Consider the following 22,361-nt stretch of genomic DNA (forward strand, 5'->3'; position numbering starts at 1 on the left):
GAAATGTTGCTGATGTTATTAAAGCTTCTAGTTCAGTTGTAACTTGCTGACTCACACCAAGATTTCTAAGTGGACAATTTTCCATTGTTTTGTTTTCATTGAAATGTTGCATTTTCATTTGAATTATGTTTTTCTTTCTATTTTAATATTGATATAAGTACTCATATTGAGTAAAAAGTATAATATATTTATTAGAACGTGAACTAGTATCATATGATAAATAATGTGCCTGGGACTGTTTATTTCCTAATCTGACATAGTTTACTCCGTGCTTCTTTGTTTTGAAGATTACAGTAAAGGATCTACCCACGGCTTACTGCTACTCATTTACGGACCCTCATATAATTACATTTGATGGAAGGTAATCACTGGATTGCTGCTCTTAATTTTAAGCGTGTTGGGATTTTTTGTGGGGTATTTTTGTGGGGTTGCTTGCTTTCTTTCTTTACTTATATTCAGTCTGTGCTAATAATACAAGTTAGCTGTCATTTTCCACAACTGCAGCCTGTATTTTACATTCTTTCTTGGATAATAAGGACAAACGTGCTTTAGCTAGTAAAACTTGCCAGTCATGATGATGTTTGTAATATTTTCATTTTTAAATGCAATTTTTGAGGTTGTGGTGAAAGGGTGAGGCTAGTGGACTATTTTCCATTTTAGAGGAGTTGCCAAGAGAGGAGTGGTTGCTGTACCGTCTGTTGGCTATGAGACATAAAGTGTTATGAACATGAACAATAATTCTATGGTTGATTAGGCAAAAATCCTTTAATGCTAAGGTATTTCTGATCTAGAGCATGGTTTCCATATTGCTGCGTGTCAGCATCTGAATCCTTGTAAGGGTCAAGCTTCTGGAAGCTACCTGCTATCTGTGTAACGTTGTGCTGAGTTCATTAATGACAGTGAAAGTGACTTAGTCATTACTGTCATTACTTGCATGTCACTGACCTTCTTCATAAAGTGCAGAGCTTCCTTTGCCACAGCTGGCATGTTTTTGGTACGCTTCTGTCTTTCAAAGTGTTTCTACTTCATGGAAGGTGTCAAAACGAACTCAATTTCCACACCTAGGACTTCTAGACTCTCTGCTCAGCAGAAGCACGCTTCTTCAGGTGGCAGCATGAGAATAAGATGATATGTTGCCTCCAAGTAAGGATGTTCATGTCACAACCCCACTTTTCTTGGAAACTTGATATTGGAGGGGAAAACACAAGTTGTAATTTTTTTTTTCTGATAGCGCCATGACTAGTAATAATAATAATAAAGTCACTGGAATTATCCTGGTCTTGCAGTCCCTCCTCCTGTGGAAATTATAGGGATGGCTTCACTGGACATATTAACCATTGTAATCAAGCTTTCTTATGAAGCAATGATTCACTCTGATGTGGTATGGCAGAAAGCATGGTGCTACAAGGAAAGAACTTTTTTTTTTAAAGATGAAGTCTGGTGGTACTTTATTTTACAAATTGAGGAAATAATAGAAAAGAAACTATCCTTACTGAATCACAGGCAATGCTTTGCAGCCTCAGTGGGGTAGCCATCTGTGATTTGTCTGCTGGCCCATTATACATAAAGCAAATCACCATTCTGCCATTAACTGACAAATGCTATTTATAGCCAAGAGGCTGTTAAACTGGCAGCAAAAGTTTGGGATTTTTTCTTACTTTTCTTTTTTTCAGCCTACTCACTGCTGAATCATTAAATTGGCTATTTTAACCCTGCTTCAGGGAAAAGATGGCTAACCCTAAGGGGAAAAAAAAGAAGTTGCTATTTATGATTTTCATCTTAACTAATTTTGAAATCTTTGGGAATAAACACTCCTCATCTCCATCTTGATAAAACAGACCTTTTTAAAGTATATGACTTCCTAAATCATTTTGTCAAGGGTACTTAAGCAGTTTTTAGCTGCTGGTCCCCACAAGCACACTGCTGTACATCTCATTTCTCTTATTGCATAGGTGTACTGCTCTAGAAACAAAAAGATTCAGAAGTACCCTCCAGTACCCTGTTAGAACTGTTAAAAAAACCCATCAAAGAGTAGCATGGTTATGTTTCCATTCACAACCATTGTCTATGTATACTCCACTTGTGATCCTTCTTTAATTACTTATTTTTCTGCTGTAAAACAGGTTTATTTGTTTTGATTTAGAGCTGCACAGACAAAGATATGATGGTGTTTGTTCTGAACAAAGTTGTGTGTTTGTTTGTGGGCTGTATTTTCTGATGCAGGAAAATAAGTTGCAGAATCAACGTTCACCAAGTATTAGAAATCTATTTTAAGATAGTTGCTGACATGTGGTGATACAGTTATTTTATAACCAAACTGATATCACATGCTGCTCTTTTGATTCCAGATTCTATGACAACTTTAAAACAGGAACATTTGTTCTCTACAAGAGTACATCTCGAGATTTTGAAGTTCACGTTCGCCAGTGGGAGTGTGGAAGTCTTCACTACCCATCATCCTGTAACTGTGGCTTTGTTGCCAGAGAAGGAAGAGATATAATTGCATTTGACATGTGCAGTGGTCAGCGACCTGAGTCACAGCCTTATTTGTCTGTGATAAATAGAGACACAACAAGAAACAATGTCAGGATCACTGAATCCTACCTAGGAAGAAAAGTAACAGTAAGTAGTAGGTAATTGCTTGTGGACATAATTGTTATCTCAGCAATTGTTTTTATCAATTCACCAACTTCAGAACTAAAACATGTTTTGTTTTCTGCAATTAAGCAATAGTCTAATGTTTATTCTACAGTTGTAGTCCTTTGGCCTGTGTTTTGCTTGTAAGTGAAGGATGTTGCCCTCAAAAAGAAGGATGTGTCAACATGTATACCTTTATAGAATCGTGATGTCAGTCACAGTATACAACTCATGTGTGGAAGGTGCAGTTTCCAGATTTATCATGCACTTCTTTAGCAGCCCTTATGTTCCGAAATGAGATCTCTGCATGCTCTGTTTCGCTTATGCCAGTGTCATAGGAAGGCTGCACACTCAAGATAATTAAGTATGCCAAATGGTGTCCACAGAATTAGAAGTGTAGATGGTTTCTCTGGAGAATGCAACCCTCACATAAAACATTCGCATTTGCTTTTGTAATTTCCTGTGGCTTTTCTTTTGTAGACAAAATTGCTGTAGGACTCCACTGAACATCAAATGAAGCAGAATGTAAAAATGAAGCCCTCAACTGCTCTATAGTCACTAAGTTGGTCTGGAAGGCAAGCCATAAAAACAGATGTGCCTTTTCAACTTGGGTTTGGTATTGGCATAAGACTGTTGTAAATATTTAACTTTTAGATAAAGCACTTTATCTGAAGATCTCAGATATGAAATATTAAGACAACTTTAGGCAATAGAGAAACTAAAGGGATACTGAGGAACAGAAAAATAAAAAGTTAATTGCTCAGATTTGTACAGTAAGTTAATAACAGAAACAGCATTTAAACTTGCAGTGTATTTTGTTCTTGAGGCTTCTAGTATTTTTTTCAAGAGATTGTGGAGTTGCCTAAAAAGAAATAGTAAATATTTGAGACTATTCTGAGGTATCTAGAATATTTAGGATAAGCTTTGTAGGTATAAATTGATTCTGTATTAAGCTGCTATCACAGGGAACCATGTAGCTGACAAAAAGAAACTTGAGAAAGGTGCTGCTAAAGAGTCTATTCGTATTACCTGAATCATCTCTTTCCATATCCTAGCATGTGAAGAGTGAGCAGACCAGCCAATTTTTTATTCCCTTTGGTTTTGCTGTCACTGACCTTCCACAGTATACCTGTTAACGAGGTATGAAGTTTATGGACCTCTAGTGCAGTATCTAGCTGCCTGCTAAGGTTGAGATATATAGGATTTTTATTTACAGGGTTTCACAAGAAGAAGAAATAAAAAAAATTTGTCTGATCCAGAAATAGTTAAAGCAAGAATTTAATGTGATGTCTTTGTATGCCTGGCCTTTTCCAATTATTCTTTGCCAACAAACATACCTGGTTTTATTAGGTAAAATAAAAGTCATGTTTCTCATGATGATGCAATCAATCTCTTTAGGTTTTGTTCTCTTCTGGAGCTTTTGTTCGTGCTGATGTGAGTGAATGGGGAATGAGCATAACACTTAGGGCACCCAGTTCAGATTACAGACATACAATGGGACTCTGCGGCACCTTTGATGGAATTGCAGAGAATGACTATCACACTGCAAGTGGGGTGGAAATCCCAAACCATGCTAATGTTCCTTTTTCTTTCATTAAGGAATGGAGGTAACAAAATACTTACGTTTCAGTCAAATATTATCATTTTTGTTTCAGCCTTTTCTTCGCATTCTTGAAACTTGTTAAAATATTTTTTAAAAATCTTCTGTTTTTTAAGGTAATGTTAGAATGCCATCATTACATTCCATAATTAATTTTAGAGAAAATTAAAATTGACATGCCAAATTACTATATAAGTAGTATGATGTAAGATTAGTTCAAGCAGATTTTCAACAAAGTATTCAGAGAACATCCACTCTTCTCAGTTCTTCTAAGTGACTCATAGTTTTCTGGTTTTAGCTGCTCTTTAAATATAACTGTACGCTGCAGATTCTGTGATCTATGCTGTAGAAGTATGAAATTACAAAAAGCAAAACAAATGTTAGTGCTCTGCTAAAACAGACACAGTTTCATCTTTCTTTTTCTCTAGAATTTCACCAGGAGATAGCTTGTTTGACAAGACACCTGCTTCTTTAACGTCTTCTAGAAAAATGGTCTTCTGTGACTGCACGTCTGAAGATGCTGTATTATATCAATCGGTGAATAAACTAGAGACAATTTCTCAGTCAGGACTTCCTCTGTCTTGTAAAGAAAGTGAAAACGGAAGATTTCTTTCTTTGATACCAGGACTGGATGTCACTGCTGAGTATCTCAATCCTGTTGATTTCGTCAGAAGCTTAAAGAAACGTTCATCTGCACATGAAATGGATTCATCTACAGTTCTGCAGAGGGAAGATAATCAAACCAAACTTCACAAAACGTCATTAGTAAACACACGTGTGGCTGCAACCTCAGTGGGTAATACTGGTGTAGAAAGAGAAGGAACTTCAAGTTCAGGCATTAGAAAAAGTTCTTTTCGTTACAGCAGTCATCTTCACAAAAGTCAATCTGTTACGAGTAGAGGGAAGCGCCAAAATTATTATGAATACCAACCAGTATTTCTATTCCAAAGTCTTAGTCAAACAGACTTAGAGGGGTATAGTTATTTTTTCCCAGAGGACCATGCTACTGACACAGACAAGTTTCTTCCTTCTTGGCCCACACCTTCTGGCCTCACCGAGTCTAGCGCTTTGTTGCTATGCCAGCAGGCAATAGCTAATTCCAATATAGGAAGATCTTGTGGTGGCCTTCTTGGCCGGCGAATAGAGGATGCGATCAATATGTGTGTTAAAGATTTGCTGCTGAAAGATGACCTCAGTTGGGTAGAAGCTTCCTTAGCTCTTCTAGAGAATGAATGTGAGAAAAGACTTTTAGAAGAAATAAATTACAACCCACAGGAACTGGAAGGGTCGGTTGAGAGCCTACTTATTGCCTTAAAGTGCCCCAACCTCTGCAGTGGTAATGGAGAATGTACAGAATGGGGCTGTGCATGTTTTCAAAGCTACAGCTCATATGACTGCAGCATACTGTCTGGTAAGCAGAGGGGGAAAAAAGGTTTACTTAAATAATGTTCTTAATGTTTGTGCAACATACATTTATTTTGCTGCCTTTGTCTCCTGCTTTTGTACACTGACAAAGATTCTCCACAGTGGCCCTGTTTGTTATCCAGCAATTTAGTTGCAGCTTAATGCAACTGTAATTGTTTTCTATCTAGCTGCCTTGTTTCTAAAGGGAAAACATGGGCTTAGTTGTTGATATGTCAGATTTTAAAAAATTACTAGTGAGTTTGCAATACAGAGTATTGCCCCAAGAAATTAAAAATGTTTTCCATGTGCTGACTTCTTTAGGAAGGGTCTGCCACATCCATCCATCCCCTACTTTTTTTTACAGTCTACGTGATCCTGTTTATTAACTGTAAGAGGGATGGTTTTCTCTTTGGTCATGTTACATTTCTGGAAGCTGTATGTTACATGTGGTGGGAGCAGAATTGATCGTGGAGAAAGAAGAGGTACAGCAAATAGAGCTGTGTGGGCGGTGTTTAGTAAATAAGACATTCACTAAAAGTTTAGTTAAGCATGTACATTACAAGGGTTAAAACTCTTTTAAAACAAAACCTGTTAATGTTTTATTTTGCAATGGTGTTTTTTTTTTTCAGTGACCTATTTAAAATCAAATAGAGAAAGAAGTTGATAATAATAAAAAATATTTTATTCCTCTTGAAGTCAAATAAGTTGGGTTTGCTTCATTAAAGCTATTTTTGAGTGTTCTAATCTCTGTCAGCATATTTCCTGAAATAACTTCCATCTGAAATGTTTTTGTTTAGTCTTTAAACAAAAAAATCCCATTATAAATCATTCCATAACTGTAACCTTTCCAATTCCCACTATTGGGGCCTGGGTTCCATTTAGATTTTTTTCTGCAAGTGTGATGTAAAGAACCATAGATGAAAAAGCAAAACACATATTCACAGGTGTTTGTTTACAGATTAATATTTTCTCTGCTTCATAATGTTCAAATTCCCAGAGAAAATAAAAACCTAGCTTTAAAATTAAGATTCGTTTTAACAACAAAAGATACTTCCGGTTGCGCCTTTTTTCAGCTGGGTCCAGATTTCAATGTTTATATAGTTTTTGTAGTTGGATAGATAAATAAATGTATTGCTTAATGTAAATGCGTATGAATGAATTAATATACTGACATTCCTTGTCTAATCTCTACTTTGAAGACCAGGCTCCAGAAATTACAGAGCTGGAAAATGCTGGGCTGTGTGATATTCGACAGTTTGACTGCACATCAGTGAGAGCTTTTGGACGTGGCTTCAGGGAGTCATTGAATCTGAAATGTGAAATTATCAAATTACAGGTAGGTCTCCCTGAATAGTAATAGTTACATTTTAAACTTCTCAGGGAGCAAGGGAAAAAATGTCTAACGTTATTTATAGATGTGGGTACAATGCATTTCTTCAGTAGAAGCTAAAAGCAAAGGCACTCAGCACTTTGCAGCAGACACTCAAGTCTTTGCAGGATTGCCATTTCCTTCATGATAAGAGAAATACAAAACATAATGGGAATGTTCAGCAGCCGAGAGGAAGATAACAGCATAGAGCAGCTATCCATCAGGAAAGGGAAAGGGCAGCCTTTCCTGGTTTTATTAGTAAAAACCAGTACATTGTTGTTCAGCTTTTTAAGTGCTTATGGAGAGGAATTGAAGTACCACTTCTTTGAAAAATGACAGCAAGGTTAAAGACATTACTAGATTTGTCTCAAATCAAATGCTTGAAATAGCCCTTTTATAAACATATTATGTCTGTTACGAAAACAGAAAGGCATTTTTGATGTGTTGTCCATTTCCCTGGGGTAGAACACCACAGCTATTTAATGATGTGTGTTAGCTCTGTATCCCAGTTTTGAACTGGAGTTTGAAAATGTTGCACTGTAAACTATGAGGCATCTGTAGAGAGACTGTTGTTATTCAGACCTAGAATTCATTCAAATTTACAAGCAGTTTATAAAGTGTTAGCCTGGAATAAGCAATCGATAATTACAAGTTTTTGTCTCATGTTAGACACAAGAGTAAAAAAGACTTCAGATTAACATTTGGTTTTATTGATGTAATAAGGAGGAGGAGAGGAGGGGAAGAAGTGAAAGAGCAACTATTCCATGGGAAAATTTTGTTCTTGAGGCGAAAGTTTTCCTTAGCTAGTTCCAGAAGATGCTAAAATTATTTTGACAAATTAAGCAGTGCTGGTTATAGATTTCTCTTAAACACCACATGTATGCACTCATCTGCAAGTTGGCTTGAAATGATAAAGTTGAGAATAAGTTTATGCTCTATTAGGTTAAAAGACTTTTAGACTAAGCTCACAGCGAGGCAATTATTGGGAGTTCACTTATCACAGTTTGAAATGTCTCAGTTTTAACTCATGGCAAGATATTCTGACATAACACTCTATGGTGGTGTAATTGGCTCCCAACTACAAAAACTTGCTATTTAACCACTTCTTTTGATGATCTTCTCACTGATAAGAGCCAGATTAGAAAACGAACACTACTGCTGCTATCTCTAGTGGAGGAGGAAGCTGAGAATGTTTTACTTGAAAATACAAAAGAAAAGATGTTCAGGAATTTCATTTAGTTTATTTTTGTTTGCTTAATTTTCAGGCTGGAGAAATAGTGAGTTTATTCAAACGTCAGTGGACTTGGTATAGAATGCAAAGTATTTTAAGATTAAACTTAAATGATCAAAACTTCATAGAAGAGGCATTTTGACACAATTTAGAGCTGATACACACTGAATATCTTATTTTTTTGATTTTAATTTTTGAAAGGTTAAATCAAATTCATTTTCTGTGGGCAGTCCTAGCATATTAGGAAGGATGCGTGTCTCATGCATGATGCTAAAAAGTGATTCAGAGAATTCTGTATTGAAGTACTTCAAAGATGGAGGACTGGAAATCTCTAGGGGTTTGGGTGGGCCATAGCCAAGAAACCTATGATTTCACAGATCCAGGATTTCTAAGATTTTTGTTTGGGATGAGAGTGTGTTTAGCCCTCTAAAAATGATAATACGGTTTTAGTTCCTTCTTATTTACTTTGAACTGCAGAAGTAAATTTTTCTATGAAAATAATGAGCAAGTAGTTCTGAAGGTTTTTAATTGATTCTTGAAAGGCTAATACGTTCCTGAAAAATCTGAGCTTGCCTCCAGCTAATAACAAAAGGTTATGGTACTAAATGCACTCAAAATGATGGATTTGGAATTATTTAGCTGTTAGACTTGTATTCACTCTTGCTGTGAATTCCTCAACTAACTGTAGGGTGAAATAAAACCAAAATGGTTGGTCTGAACAAAGATAGCTCATATGTCTTATCAGCGAGAGTTTTTATTTTTCTGGTTTTTTTTGGTTTTTTTAAATAAATATGCAAGGCCTGTTTAACAGACGACTGCCCATGTCAGGATTGGGACTGAATAAATGTCTGGATTGGCTCCGGTAGCTGAAAAAATGTGCCAGCTCAGTAAAACCTAGTCAAGCTCAAAATTATGTTGATCTTGCTGTTTTCTTGATTCTTAGTCTGTTTGGATTCTTACTTCCATCTGACTTTATTTTTGGTATGCTTATCCCTGCTTCCACATCGGTACTTCTGTCAAGCAGTGTTATCATCCCTATTCTGCTACCTTGAACTCTCATGATACTCTTGGATGACTTGCCCACACTGTTTAGAAGAAAAATCTAGAGGGTTAATGGTGTAATCTATTGGCTTGGGCAAGGATGGAAGAAAAATCTAGAGGGTTAATGGTGTAATCTATTGGCTTGGGCAAGGATGTTATGGCCAGCTGCCAGTATTTCCCAAGCACCCAGAGCGATACCTGAGTCCTGCCAAAAACCTCATCTGTTCCTTTGGCTAAAGCTTGTCCTGTCATGGGAGCAGACATGGAGAGGCACTTATACATCAGATCAGTGCTGTTAGAGGATCACCCACTGCTTAGCCCTCCCAGTATTCTCCAGCTGGAAAAACTGTTTGTCCTTGCAATGCAGTGCCAAAGGGCTATGCAGCAGGAAAGACTTCTGGATTTTCCTCCACAGTACCGGTCTTACTTAAAAAATTATGTGTGAAAATAATGGCATTTAATATTTCCCATTGTGTTCTAATCCAAAAACTTTAGACTTATTCAAACATTGTACAATACATATTTTTTTCTCTGATAAAAATATTTTCTTAATGTGTTTCACTGAAAAACAAATTTTCTGTCTTAACGCTTAGTATAGTGATAGGCAATGGATTCCTGGAGAACCCCTGATTATGCCAGCTGCCTTCAGAAGTGCCAAGACTGTTGACTGCCAGTTACCCAATGATTTCCAGCAGTCTGATGTCATGGATCTGGTTGATGATAAACCCATTGCCTGGTGGCAAATAAAGGTACTCACAGAGATTTCAAATATTCACTTACAGTTATTCCTATGAATATGGAACTATATTGCAGAGATAGTCTTTTTTTAATGCTACTAAAGGTGGAACTCAGGTTGTGTAACTTGGCATCTCAGTTTCATCCCCTAAGCTTAAGCGTGGAGTGCCATTTGAGAGTGTTCTCCTGCAAGGGGACTGGTAAATACAACATAGGACCTACACAGACTCGTGTTCTTCAGGAGTAGAAATTAAAGGCAAGGTAGTTACCCTACAGCATTTCAAATTTCATTAAGCACATTTAAGAGAAAATTGAGTTGAGCCCAGTCTACGTCTATGAATCCCTGTGTGAGGTAGCTGTTTGAGTTCTCAGACAGATTGAGTCAATGAGGTCATTAGAGCATATGCGCTATTCAATTTACCCTAAAGTAGACATCTAAATGTGATTAGTCAGATATCTGCCTAGACTTATTGGCAGGATTGATTAGATTTCTGATGACTATTATGAGATAGTAAACAAGTGTCTGTCAATGAGCTGAAGCTCATGCTAGCGGTCCACACTGGTGATACATTGATACCTGTATGGGTTAATCCATTTTTACTGTTCATCTTGCAGATTACTAATGATGGATTCGTTTATAGCAACTCTAAAACAATGATATTATATGATGGAGCCTGTCAAATGTGTGAACCACAAGAATCTGGGTTATGTACATTAAAGGTATGTATTTCATTACTCTCTGTTAACTATGAAAATACGTATCTTTTTAGACAGAAAGAAAATATTGAAAAATCAGCATAACATATGCTGTTCTTGTTTACAGCATGGATTTTCCATACACAAAAATGATAAGCACAGAAGAGAAGCTGGTATGAGGCAATTTTGAATTAAAAAAAATCAAACCAAATGCACTTAATATAATTACTGAATAAAATCAAACATAACCTTCATTGTTTAGTGGAAGTGCAGAATATGTTATATTTTAATTGACACTTTACAAATTCATCCAAATTTACTATTTGATAACGAAAAATTAATGAATCACATTGTGCTTTCTCTAAAAGGAGAAAACATGCAACATAGATGGACTCTGTTACGGTGAAGGTGACACAAATCCAACCAGCCCTTGCTTACTCTGCAGACCTGACATATCAAAGTTAACTTGGTCAGTTGTTGAAAGTAAGTTCCAAGTATTTTTTTAAATAGCAAGAAGTTGAAAATCTACCAAGTTTTTATATTTATGGAAATAAGTTTTAAGTTTAACTAGTTAAGTTTTCATGTAAAGCTTAGTACCCACTACTTTAGCCTGTAATTTGAGCTTGGTTTTCATCTGACATTTCTCCAAATTTTTGAAAATGATATTTTGTTTTCCAGACCATACATGTAAAAGTCAGGTTGTTATTTTTGGGTTTTTTTCTTCCCTCTTGTCCTGCCCTGCGGCAGTAGTCATTACAAATAGCTAATGAAAATTAACAGTTGTCAGCCTAATTGGCACTTTGAAGTCTTTTAATATTTGGCACAGCTACATCCACAAATGTTTGTCTTAAATATATAAGAATAAAAAATACTTTCCAACAAAGGACCCTGATACCAAACAAGAGGAGAACACAAGCTTTTCCAAGTTCTTGCATAGTAGAAGTAATTTCTTGGTTGTGTTGTTACAATGAAAATACCTACTGTTTTTCCTGCGTCATTCTGATGACATGAGAATCTAAGAGAAATAATTATGTGTGACTTCCTTAATAGAAACATATGCTCCTTTTAATTTTTATAAATGTATTTCAACTTTTGCTTAAAAGATAAAAATATCTCCTTTTTACAGACAACCAGCCTCCAGTGCTTCAAATTTCTCAGGATATGCTACAGACTTTTTATGGAGAAGATTTTGTGTATCAGTTTTTGGCCTCAGATCCAGAGGGCTCTGCTATTCATTTCACATTGGAATCTGGTCCAGAAGGTGCCAGTCTTTCCCCATCAGGTCTCCTTCTATGGAAAGCTGTGTCACTGAATCTCCATAAATTAACATTTTCTTTGACAGATGACTGCAATGCGAAGGCTATGGTAGAAATAGAGGTAATGAATATTACAGTAATACGACACCTACTAGTAAGACGTTTAAGATATCTAATTACAAATCTCATTATCAGTTCATTAAAAAAAAGAAAACTGTCTTGTTGGGCATTTCTTGTAGGTCAGTGTAAAATCGTGTGATTGTCTAAATAATGGCTCATGTGTGACAAACATTAATTTCCCACCTGGAAGTGGAAGATATCTTTGTGTGTGTGTAGCTGGATTTGAAGGTGACCTGTGCCAAGTGAATACTGATGACTGTAAACTTAACCAGTGTGGTATTGGCAGATGTGTGGATGGAATAAACAGCTATTACTGTGAATGTCCGCCTGAACTTCAAGGTAAATTGCTGCTTTATTTACACACATTTATCACATTTGTTGATAAAAAGGAGTTTCTGATTTTATGTCTGCATTTTTGTTTTAAAATTTTGACTGTAAATACCTTATGGTTAGAGCATGAAGAAATTTTATGGTCTTGTGATAAAATTACATTATATACCTCAAATTTTTTCTTTCATGAGTATGAAGATAGTTTATATTATGAGAGCAGATTTCTATTGCTTTCCTCCACAAAGGTAAACTCAGCAACATGGTGAATCATAGGAGAGTGTAATTCTTCCTATGCCTGCAGATAAACATGTAGTCCCCACAGACCATCTTCCTCATATTCCGCAATAAGCAAGATACTTGATAGAAGATAAAAAAATGTGAATAGCAAACCTAGTCAGCAGTACTTATTAGATGTACTGAAATGCTTTGTTGGACTTTATAGGTTCCCCTTTTCTATTTCAGCACCTGCATACATTCTTCTTTTATAAACACTGTCATAGTCCAGTGACATAATATTACAAAAAAAAAAAAAATCTATTTCAATGCAGGTACAAATTGTCAAGATGATGTAGATGAATGTGTATCCAGCCCTTGCTTCCCTGGAGTATTTTGCTTCAATACTTTTGGTTCTTACTATTGTGGTCCGTGCCCAAATAATCTGCAAGGAGATGGGAAGTCATGTTACGGTAAAATCACTTGTTTTTCAGAAGAATACTATTATCTTATTGTCATTCAGACAAAATATCTTTGTTTGTGATTAATGTTTCTGACAGTAACTTAGAACTCTTCGGCAGTCAGCAAAACAGGACTGTGTCTCTGCCTGTTGGTGGCTGGGACAGAATCTCATTTGATGACAACATTAGACTGCACCAAGTCACATAGTTGTAAAACACTTCTTTGGATGACTGGAAAATGTAAATACAAAATACCTCAATTCTTTCATATCAAGGTGGAACACAATCAAACATGTTTTTTTCTGCATTACTTTCATAATATGAGCAATTATTGACAAAACATTTTTCCATAAGATTGCTTAATGTAGAACTATTTACTTGCCAAATAAGGAGCCCAAACATTTATTTACAATGCAGTTACTGAATAACTTGTATTTTTAAAATACTGTATTGAAAACTATTAAGAAACAATTTTACTCTTTATCTGTTTTCTGAATTTTAAGTTATTTTTATGTACTAAAACTTTAACTCTGTAATTTACTTGCAGTTGAAACAAAAGTAACTACTAATGCATCTTCACATCTTTTGTTTTTAGAAAGCTTTGAAGACACTAGTGTTGGAGGAAAGGATTTAACAGGAGAAATTGGAGGGAATAAAGGTGATTTTTTTTTGTGAAAAAAATGGTATTTGTGATTCACATACTGATAAGAATACAGCTGGCAAATACAGTTTCTAGTCAGTTTTATGTTATTCACTTTAATTTTTCAGTTTGACTCAATTTAATTCATTAGTGGAGTTTTATTCTGTTCTGAAAAATGAGACTGAAACTTCAATATCAACAAATCCCTTAGGTCAGTCAAGTCATTTTATTGACAGTGTGATGTATGGCATTCTTACCATTGCCTTTTGTTTTTGTGACTAACCACTGTCAGAAAATAGTTAACAGGGGGATGGGGACATCTGTTACATGAGATAAGCAAAAGTTTGTGCCATTATGTTGAATGGCATTTTCCTACTTTAACTGAAAGGGAAGGTGAAGGATATGGCAAGTGAATGTCTTAATTCCAAAACTCTGTGAATGCTATTGCTGGCATTTCCAGTTCTGTGCCTGCTGGGGCTTCCTTTTCGGGGAATTTTCATATGTCTTTTCTCTTTATCTCTGAATTGTCAGTGGAGGAGGAGGAAAACTCTCACTCTGCTGCCAGTGCTGGATAGTTATTCACTGGCTGCTAAATGGTTTGCTTTTCAGCAGTGAGAGACAGTGCTCTGATAAGAGTCAGTGAAGTTTAACATTTTGTAGACCATTTACTAGTACCATTCTAAATGTGCTTAGGTACAGAGCTTAAGTTGGGCTGGATAATCTCTTGCAGTTTGATTCCTCCTCTGCCCCGTAATGCTAAAAGCCCTTGTACAACATTCTGCCGTTCTGGGGTTACAGTGCCATACTCCCTCCCACAACCCACCACCTGCTTTTCCTGGGCAGAATATAAAGTACTTTTTGTACACGTTGCACTTCTTTCCACAAAGAGTATGAGTCAGTCTCTGTTGTTTATAAAACACATGAAACATCCCACTAATAGAACTCATGCAGAAACTTTAAGAAAGTTGATAAAGTTTGGAGTGTAAAACATGGTAATACTTTTGCTACGAGGTGGTGGATTATTCATCTAAAATGCTGTCCACGGTGCATCAGTAAGTATAAGCACATGCATACTTGTGATTAAATCTCTGCGTCTAGACTCTAGGCTTATTTCTAGGCATACATAACCATAAGCAGCATCTTTGCTTTAAAATATGTTTCAGTTATCTAGTTGGAAGCTGTGTACGGATATGATATTTTGCTCTGACAGTAAAGCTATTTATTGACCCCGTGTAGGAAAATTTCTGCTGTCTGCCTTATGTATAATATATGGTGCTTTCTCCTTATCTTCCAGCCAAGAAAAGGCCATGGTAAGGGTGGGAAAGGGTGTAGCCCAATTACCTTGGTCTTCTCCAGTCCTGCCAGTTAAGAGTTAGGTTCTACAATATACGTATATTCTGATGTAGCACATGGAGAGGTTTCCTGAAGCACAGAATGAAAGGGCTGTACATTTTTCTGTTCAGAAGACATTTCCTACCCTCAGAAGAAAAAAAGTCTCATAAGATTCCTGTACTTTCTTCCACCCTTTCCTTCCAACATGCTGTAGGTTTTCAACAATCAACCTTTGAGACTGTTTTAAGCATCTCAAGCTATGTTCCCAGTTCTACAGATGTCCCTGAGAGATTTAGCTCTACAGAAACAGTCAGTAGCAGCACTTCAGCAGCTTCCACAGTAAAAGCAATTGCCAATTGGAAGTCACTTAATCGTCAGAGAAGTGTTTCTGTAAAACCTGCTGTTACTGGAAACATTGCTCATGCTCTCAGCATCATCAGTGGTCACTTTGCTAACGTGGAAGACAGTTCTTCAGAACATGCTGTGATGACCACATCTTCAAGGAGCCATGCAGTATCACCTGAGAAGAAAACAAGGGCACAAGCTGAGGCCTACAGCTATTTTGAGACCACCAGGAAGACTTCTGCTAGCAGTAGAACAAACATAAGCAAAGGGTTTTCTTTGCCGTGCGAAGTATTCAAAGGTGAAAATTCTTGTGGAGTTCAGCACCTATTAGCCAAGCATAAAACGAGTCCCTTACCTTTTGTCCTTGTTGAAGCCACTGTCCCACCAAAAGTGCTTCCTGAAGAACTGAGTGAGATAGTGATTCCTGAAGCAGTAACCTGTACAGATTTACCCTGTTTTCCTGGTGTACCTTGCGAGCCACGTTGGGATGGAAGCATCAAGTGTGGTCGTTGTCCTTATGGTTATTATGGAGATGGCTTCACTTGCAGAGGTATTACAAATAACTGCAGTAAATGCTTTGCAGAAAAAGAATTGTGTGACACCTTTATAACTTGAAAGTACATTGTTACTGTGTGATCGATGAAATGCAGAGAGTATTGAATTTTCTCATTTTCATTATTAATATTGGCAAAGCCTACAGGTTTTAGTTGTATGGGTACATTTAAAAATATCTTTCTAATGTATCTCAGGCTCACCACTTACAGGGAAGAATGTAATGGATTCTATGTGATCTGTTCATTATGTTAGGCACAACATAGTTGTGCTGAAATGCCACTTTAATTTTCCTTATTCCTTTCTTTGTTTTCTCCATTGCCTTTCAGTGAGATGTAGACAAACATGTGGCAAAAATATGGAGTGTGTGGCACCCAATATTTGCAAATGCAAGCCTGGTTATGCTGGTTATCACTGTCAGACCGGTGTGTATGGCATTGTGATTTAGCTCGTAGTAATTCATATCCACAAATTAATGAGTTGAAGATAATTGTTGATTTTTTTTGTACAGCTTTATGTAGGCCTGATTGCAAAAACCATGGGAAGTGCATTAAGCCCAATGTCTGTGAATGTCTACCAGGATATAGTGGCTCTGCTTGTGAGGAAGGTAAATAGAATATTTTTCACTTTTGAATCCATAACTATCCAAAGGATGCAGTAAATTACTTCCATGACTGTTCATTCTGTCAGCAAAGAGGTGTGCTCCTTTTACTTTAACAGAACTCTTCCGAGTAACATGTTGGCACATACTCTGCTTTTTTGATACATGCTCTAAGTGTTGCTTGTGATTGGATATTCCTAAATTTAGCTTTCACACTAAGTAGAGAAGTTCACCAGTCAATGTAGATGCCTCTGAGCTAAACAATCCCAAAGGGCAGGAAGTCTGATCTGGAAGTTGTCTCAGATTTCTTTTCTTCAGAGTGACCACTAGTGTTGGGACTGTATACTCTGTTGGAATTAAGTTCTTATTGTTACCTATTCTTGTCAAAAGACATTTCATGTATCTCCTTATTTTATTTCCAGTTCTTTGTTCGCTGTCAATTATTAACATGTCCCTTCCTCTAAAGCATGACCAATCCATGCATCGTTTTAGAAGTCATTTCTTGAACAACTTAATTCTATATCTGCAGCACATTGTAAACCACTGTGTCAAAACGGAGGCACATGCTTGGCCAGAAATCTCTGCACCTGTCCATATGGCTTTGTGGGACCAAGATGTGATACAAGTAAGCAAAAAGTGCAACAGGGAAGAACATGGAACATTACTGATGTTCTTCAAGAGGAAAGAAGCAAATTATGGTTTATATTTCTTATGTACTCTGTCTAATGCTAGCACAGGACATAATACCTGTGCCTCTTTAAAGGCTCCCATACGTGGGCTTTTTGAACTTTAGTTAGATAGTATTTGCACATAACTTTGAAAACATATTGTACTATAAAAACTGCAAATAGTTTATCCTTCGTGAACATGAAAGCATTCAGTGTGTTGCACATGTTGCACCTTTAGAACAAAACCAGCTTTTAAACTTCTATCGTCTTAAGTTGGTTAGATGCTGCAGTACATTCAGAGGTTTGTATCAGTGAATGGCAGGTCAGAAAAACTGGGATACAAGAAAACTGAATTCAGAACCACATTATGGAATCCTTTTCTTCTTTTTTTTTACCTGGCATGAAAATTGGAAAATTTACTGTGATCATAGGTGAAAAATTGGAATTAGTCTCACATTAATCATCTTTTACATATCAAATTTTACAAATTTTTTATTGGCAACTCCTAATTTTGGGTAGATTTCATACTAGTAATTATTATCATTCAGAGAATCTAAATTTAGACGTGCTGTTTATATATAATTCATCTGAATGTGCCACTGCATTATTGACCCCGAATGTCTTTGTTTCCTCCTCACATTCCAACACTTTACATTCTCTGTTTTTCTTGTTCTAGTTTCAACTGTGACACACACAAAAAAAGCTGTTCTTTGTTAAGCAGTACTAAAGAGAAGGAGATCTTGTCTTAAAGAAGCAATTTGTAGTTTTCCATAGCCATGGTATTTCAATATTCTTAGTTTTTTTGTCTCATAACACTCTTGTGTATTCAGCTGCCCTTGTTGAAGTCATAGAGGACACTTGAGTGAACTCTCTTGGAGTCTATCAAATCATGTAACAGGGTCATTTGTTTCTTACTATTGAATTTCTGATTTTTTTAGAATTTATTTGAAATTTTCTAGATTTTTATTGCTGAATATAACCAGACCATGGATAATGGAATGGAAACACAATTTATTTACCCTTGTAATCTGGTGATAGCTTTTTATGGTTTGAGAGTGGATTAATCAATTCAACAGTTCTTCTTCAACTAGCGGAATTGCATGGTCTGAAAAATTAATCAAATACAATTTGTAACATATCTCTTCCTCTCTCTTCCCACAATTGTCTCCTCCCCCTCACTTTGTTTTTGCCCAACTTCTTGGATGGTAGTGGTTTGCAACAGACACTGTGAAAATGGTGGGGAATGTCTTACTCCAGACGTCTGCCAGTGTAAACCTGGGTGGTATGGACCTACCTGCAGTACAGGTAACACTCCTGCAACTTCCGTGTTCCTGGGAGAGTGTTTGTAGGACCTCCCATAATTTGAAATTTGGAACTGCATGGGTCAGACAGCAGTGGTGGGTGGCTGCTTACTGTCCCAGAGACCCCGCGCTCCCTCTTGGCTCTGCGTGTTAGTTCTGCTGCTGACAGCACCTCTAGGAAGTCTAAGACTGATCCTAACATTTTGGGTAAAGGTTTTATGTGAATAGGTTTACCTGCAGCTCTCCTGGGTGTTTAGTTCCCGTCCTTGCAACAGAAGCACATATTTTTTATAGACTTTGTTTGGATGTCATTCTTCCTGACCCTGTTTCTGCAGCAATGTGTGACCCTGTGTGTCTCAATGGTGCTTCCTGTACTAAGCCAAATGTTTGCCTCTGTCCACGTGGATTCTTTGGTGCCCAGTGTCAGAATGGTAAGCTTTGCTTTTTTTTTCCCCTCCCTTCCCCTCTTTGCTGCTATTATGAGGAATCAGTAAGAAAACCCTGTTATCTTAAGATGCAAAATTCACAATCAAGTCACGTACCTGAGAAGTGGTGCAAAACATAGATTACATTATTTTTTATGGTTGATTCAGTGAACATCCAAGGAGAAGGGAGACTCAAAACTTGCTTTGTCTTACACTCAACTTTTGAGCAGTGTTCAGAGTTCAGTTCCATTGTACAGTATGTAGTCTGCTTACTTGTGTGCGCATATAGTTGTCAACCTTGACCCCTTTTATGTGATTTTGTCTTTATTATTGATGTAGGCACCAATCCACGTTAATTTGATTTTTGCGAGACAGGCCTGATAGTGCCGAATGTCTGTATATGCTGTCAGAATTTTAGTGCGGCACTTTTGTTTCAAAGACTCACTAAAGTCAAACAAAATGAAAACTGACGCCTTTTCCTCCTGTTTGTATCTTTTAGCTATCTGCAGCCCACCTTGTAAGAACGGTGGTTACTGCATGAGAAACAATGTCTGTACTTGTCCTGATGGGTACACAGGCAGAAGATGTGAAAAAAGTAAGCCAGTGTCAAAATCCTTCCAGGATCCTCAAGTAACCAGTAAATCATTCTGTAAACAGTTAAATGTGTTAAACAGCAGGTGGTTTTGATTTTAAGGTGTCTGTGAGCCAAGGTGCATGAATGGAGGAAGATGCGTAGGGCCAAATTTTTGCTCTTGTCCTTCAGGATGGAGAGGAAAAAGATGTAACACTCGTAAGTATCTTGTAACTAACAGGAGAACCTTACCTTAAATGTAATATATGACTAATTGACAACTCTGTCTACACAAGTAATATGAAGTCAGTGCCAAAGAACTCAAGAATATACAGACATTGAAAAAATAACAATCTATAACTTGGCAGCAAAATTTACAGTGAGAACTAATACCACAAAGCTCTTAGGCTAAATCATGAGACCAAATTACCTTTAAATTCTTGTATAGCAAGTAGTAACTGTTTCTTTCTTGTCTAAATAAGACACATCTGCATATCTGCAAAGAGCTAAGTCAATGAAGTAAAAGAATTTCAATTTGTGCTGTAGGACATAAAAGCAGATGTGATAGAAAAGAAGTACATTGAAAAACTGGAAAACTGTGGAAACACAGTGGAAAATGTTTGGAATAGAAGATACAAAGGGCACAAGCTCTTTCAGAAAGGTAGAAATAAGACTGTCATGGTAGTACAGCTGTGGGTCACATTGTGTCTTAATGAAGATATTGATAGTGCATCAATAAAATGTGGTCATGTGGATAAAAGCACAGTCTGCACGAAAATCAGCATGAGGATGGGTGGTAGAAATCCAATAGATTTCCAAGTGTGTTAGTGTCTGTCATAGTACCCACCTGAGGTTCAGGTATTGATATTCAGATATATGGCCAATGAGCTCACTAATGGCATGGAATAAAACCAATTTTCCCTGTATTACTTCCTGTAATTATTGGAAAGCTTTATTGAAAAAAATATTACCTATATTGATGGGGTGAGCTATTCTTGGACACTGTGGAAGGGAGATTTGATTATCAACTAGTCAGTTAAGCAATGAGAGATAATAATGTTTAGATCATGGCTTAATAGGCAGGGATCAATGTGCAGAAAAATGAGCCATTAAAAAATAACTTCAGATCAAATGCTCATGAGTTGACTCACCGTGTGTTAAACTGTATGATGACAAAAGAGCTGCCAGTAAAGTGTTGGGTCTAGAAAGGTAAATTTGGAAAAAAACAAAGCTATTTAATGGTGCTGACTTAATTCAGTATTTTGGGCTTTTGTAGCAGTCTTTGATGCATCAGAACATCTCGATGCATGCTTTGGCTGTAGTGCTTTTTGTGTCTAGTTGGTTGTCTTCTTTAATAGGGGGGATTGGAACTAGATCTTTAAGGTCTCCTCCAACCCAAACTATTCTATGATTCTGTGACTATCCTGCTGATCTTAGATGGATTTTCAGTGAAGATATGGCTCTTGTGTAGGGAAAGTACTCAACCTCCTGTGGGCATCATGAAGTGTAAATAGTAAGTAGAAGTACTCACGTGGGATATAACCGAACTTGGTGATTATGTCTGTGCAGCAATCTGCCTTCAGGAATGTAAGAATGGTGGGGAGTGTATCGGACCGAGTATGTGTCATTGTCCTCCACAGTGGGAAGGAATCCAGTGTCAAACACGTAAGAATGATGTCACCTGAAACCTCTTGCTTGTCTCTGTTTCTTTCATGCCCTCAGTGGGTTCCATATCAAATTTGCATCTTTGCAGAAAGCGGGGTGGGATTGGCATAAAAGCACATCGTTGGCTCCATGTGATTGTGAGGTCTCCTTCCTCTGAGGGGTTTTGCCCTGTGAAAATAGCTACCAGGTTTTCATCTCCTATTAGCTGGGAGAATAAGCATACAGAGATGGTCACTTCTCTCTCATCAAGTTGTTTTCATGAATAAAGCCACAAATGTATCTCTTGTTTTAGCTGTGTGCAACCAGAAGTGTCTGTTTGGAGGCAAGTGTGTATTGCCTAACGTATGCTCCTGTCGTCCTGGCTACACTGGAGTCCTCTGTGGGAAGAAAATTCAGGTACATGCAGAGTCAAGACACCATCACGCATACAGAGATTTGGGAGTCATTATCTAGTCTACCTGGGCCAAATGAAGCAGAACAAACTGCACCAAATGTGTTTGTCCAATTTCTTCCTTGCAGTCTCCAGTGAGGGAAAATTCCTAACATTCCTAAGAGCTGTATCAGTAACTTACAAGCTCTAATTCTTACAGAATTGTTCTAACACCTAAAGTAAGTTTCCTTTGTTTCAAGTTAAGCTGGTTATCACTTGTCATTCACAAGGTGGCTCCAGCAGGAACTGGTAACTAATTAACTGATAACTTCATAGCAACCACTGTTCTCTTTTCCAGTGCCTGGCCTCATTCTGGGGAAGTCCCACCACTGACCTTCTCAGCTTGGTCAAGTCAAGTCCTGATCTTTTTCAACTAACTAACTACAATGTCACTCAGTTCATTCTTGTTTTATCCCCAGCTGTAACTTTGGGAATAGCTTTACTCTTTTGCATTATAGTGAATTATGACCATTTCTCTGTTTTGTCATGCAGTCTTATAGTTTATTCGTTTGCTGGAGTGCTGATAATCACTGAAGTAATTTAATTAAACATTTCATTACAACTGTTTTTTGCTTGTGACATCTGTAGTAGAAAGCATTCTGCTCTTCTTGTATCATCTGTGATGTTTCTCTTCTTTCAATTTCAACATATATAGACACTTTTCTGATGCCAGTAGAATTCCTTTGGTGGAATTTGGGCATAACCTAACTGATCTTAGCACTGCATGTTGGTGCTGTT

At 37.1% G+C, this 22,361-nt stretch overlaps 1 protein-coding gene across 1 annotated transcript in view; it reads left to right on the forward strand.

Moving 5' to 3' along the window:
* Positions 1 to 21,995, forward strand: part of VWDE (von Willebrand factor D and EGF domains) — a 36,350-nt gene extending 14,355 nt beyond the window's left edge. Inside the window, exons 9-31 of the mRNA XM_069860370.1 lie at positions 288 to 361; positions 2,349 to 2,622; positions 4,036 to 4,244; positions 4,666 to 5,648; positions 6,841 to 6,977; positions 9,876 to 10,031; positions 10,633 to 10,737; positions 11,082 to 11,196; positions 11,840 to 12,090; positions 12,209 to 12,428; positions 12,968 to 13,105; positions 13,689 to 13,751; positions 15,280 to 15,960; positions 16,292 to 16,387; positions 16,474 to 16,569; positions 17,093 to 17,188; positions 18,441 to 18,536; positions 18,868 to 18,963; positions 19,457 to 19,552; positions 19,652 to 19,747; positions 21,098 to 21,193; positions 21,486 to 21,589; positions 21,713 to 21,995. Coding sequence (XP_069716471.1) covers positions 288 to 361; positions 2,349 to 2,622; positions 4,036 to 4,244; positions 4,666 to 5,648; positions 6,841 to 6,977; positions 9,876 to 10,031; positions 10,633 to 10,737; positions 11,082 to 11,196; positions 11,840 to 12,090; positions 12,209 to 12,428; positions 12,968 to 13,105; positions 13,689 to 13,751; positions 15,280 to 15,960; positions 16,292 to 16,387; positions 16,474 to 16,569; positions 17,093 to 17,188; positions 18,441 to 18,536; positions 18,868 to 18,963; positions 19,457 to 19,552; positions 19,652 to 19,747; positions 21,098 to 21,193; positions 21,486 to 21,589; positions 21,713 to 21,736 — 4,302 coding nt within the window. The 3' untranslated portion in view covers positions 21,737 to 21,995. The remainder of the gene's footprint in view (positions 1 to 287; positions 362 to 2,348; positions 2,623 to 4,035; positions 4,245 to 4,665; positions 5,649 to 6,840; positions 6,978 to 9,875; positions 10,032 to 10,632; positions 10,738 to 11,081; positions 11,197 to 11,839; positions 12,091 to 12,208; positions 12,429 to 12,967; positions 13,106 to 13,688; positions 13,752 to 15,279; positions 15,961 to 16,291; positions 16,388 to 16,473; positions 16,570 to 17,092; positions 17,189 to 18,440; positions 18,537 to 18,867; positions 18,964 to 19,456; positions 19,553 to 19,651; positions 19,748 to 21,097; positions 21,194 to 21,485; positions 21,590 to 21,712) is intronic.
* Positions 21,996 to 22,361: the final 366 nt, after the last annotated feature.

This window comes from Phaenicophaeus curvirostris, chromosome 6 (assembly GCF_032191515.1).
Source record: "Phaenicophaeus curvirostris isolate KB17595 chromosome 6, BPBGC_Pcur_1.0, whole genome shotgun sequence".
NCBI classification, from domain to species: Eukaryota; Metazoa; Chordata; class Aves; order Cuculiformes; family Cuculidae; genus Phaenicophaeus; species Phaenicophaeus curvirostris.